The sequence below is a fragment of the Fulmarus glacialis genome, unplaced genomic scaffold, assembly GCF_000690835.1.
Source record: "Fulmarus glacialis isolate BGI_N327 unplaced genomic scaffold, ASM69083v1 scaffold23663, whole genome shotgun sequence".
Taxonomy (NCBI): Eukaryota; Metazoa; Chordata; class Aves; order Procellariiformes; family Procellariidae; genus Fulmarus; species Fulmarus glacialis.
In genome coordinates this window covers 3,941-5,242 of record NW_009203900.1, presented here as the reverse complement: position 1 = coordinate 5,242, position 1,302 = coordinate 3,941, and the positions used below count along the sequence as shown (strand labels likewise).

At 64.7% G+C, this 1,302-nt stretch overlaps 1 protein-coding gene across 1 annotated transcript in view; it reads right to left on the bottom strand.

Moving 5' to 3' along the window:
- The window catches only part of LOC104074625 (fibrinogen C domain-containing protein 1-like), a gene marked incomplete at both ends in the record, with an annotated part of 1,505 nt that extends 425 nt beyond the window's left edge, over positions 1 to 1,080 (bottom strand). The window contains one exon of the mRNA XM_009574803.1: positions 604 to 1,080. Coding sequence (XP_009573098.1) covers positions 604 to 1,080 — 477 coding nt within the window. The remainder of the gene's footprint in view (positions 1 to 603) is intronic.
- Positions 1,081 to 1,302: the final 222 nt, after the last annotated feature.

The window sequence follows — 1,302 nt, the reverse complement described above, 5'->3', positions numbered from 1 at the left end:
CCGTACCCCGAGGTGACCCGGGCCGGGCGAGTGACATGGGGTGGCCGTGGCAGAGCAGCAGGACGGGGAGCAAAGCAAAGCAACGGGGATCGAACAGCTCCGGCAGGAGCACCAGGAGGGACGGGCATGGAGCCAAGCATCCAGCCGTGCCCTGGGTCTTGCTACAATGCCCAGCAGACCCCCGGCAGACCCAGGTAAGCATTTCAACACAGGTCATCAGCTGGGAAATTTTTGGGACTGTAAATAAGGAGAGGCTGATTGCTGCATGAACTGCCCTTGGGATGGTCCTGTGCTGTGCTCGGCTTTGCTTGGAGCCCCCAAACTGGACCTGGAGCCAGGAGACCCACACGTGGGAGGCTGCACACCCGGCTCGCCAGCACTGGGGCGGTTTGGCAGTGGAACGCAGGCAGCTGATGAGCTGGAGCTGAAGTTGTGCTTCCAAACTTGCAGTTCCCAAGCGCCTGCCTTAAATGTCAGCCCCTTCTGCTGGAGGTCTCTCCTGGACACTGCGCAGGGGCTGCAAGCAGCCATGCCCTGGGGACACGGGGACAGGGCGGGTCTGTCCCCAAGGAGCACCGTGTGGCATCCCCAACCCTGGCTCACCTGGATGAGCCTGCCCTGCTCGCCCTGCAGGGCGCTGAGCTCCTGCCCCATGGCGCTGTGCCCCTTCTTGAGGCCATCGCAGTCGGCACGCAGCTGCAAGGCGTGCGTCAGCAGCTTGGACACCTCATCCGCCATGGTGACCAGCAGGGCCTTCTGCTGGCTCTTGGTGGCCTTGGCCTCGGCGTCGTGGTCGGTGACGGCGTGCAGCAGGGAGTTCTGCAGCCCCTCCAGGCGCCCGAAGGTGCCCGCCGCGTCGGGGCAGTTGGGGTCGATGAAGATGTTGATGCGGGAGCTGTCGGCTTTCTCGATGGTGACCAGCGCGTTGGCTTCCTCGGGGTTGGTGCTGATGACGGGGGGCGACTCGGTGACGGGCGTGTGGTAGTGGTTCATGAAGAGGATGGCCCCTGTGACCGTCACCGCCAGGAGGACGGCCACCGAGAGCAGGACGGTGCACAGGATGTACCCGCAGCTCATCCTCTGCGGACAGAGAGACGGATGCTGTCAGGACCCATCCGGATGGACCCATTCCGCTCCCCTTCATCCGAGAGGTGGGTTCAAACCCTTATGGGCTTTGGGGGGTCCAGCAACAGGGGGAGGCGATCTTTGACACAGGGATGGTGGCAGAGGAGGGGACGCGGGGACCCCGGGGAGCCCTGCGGTTCTGCCAGGGACACGGAGGCCACGGGCGAGCGCTCAGCG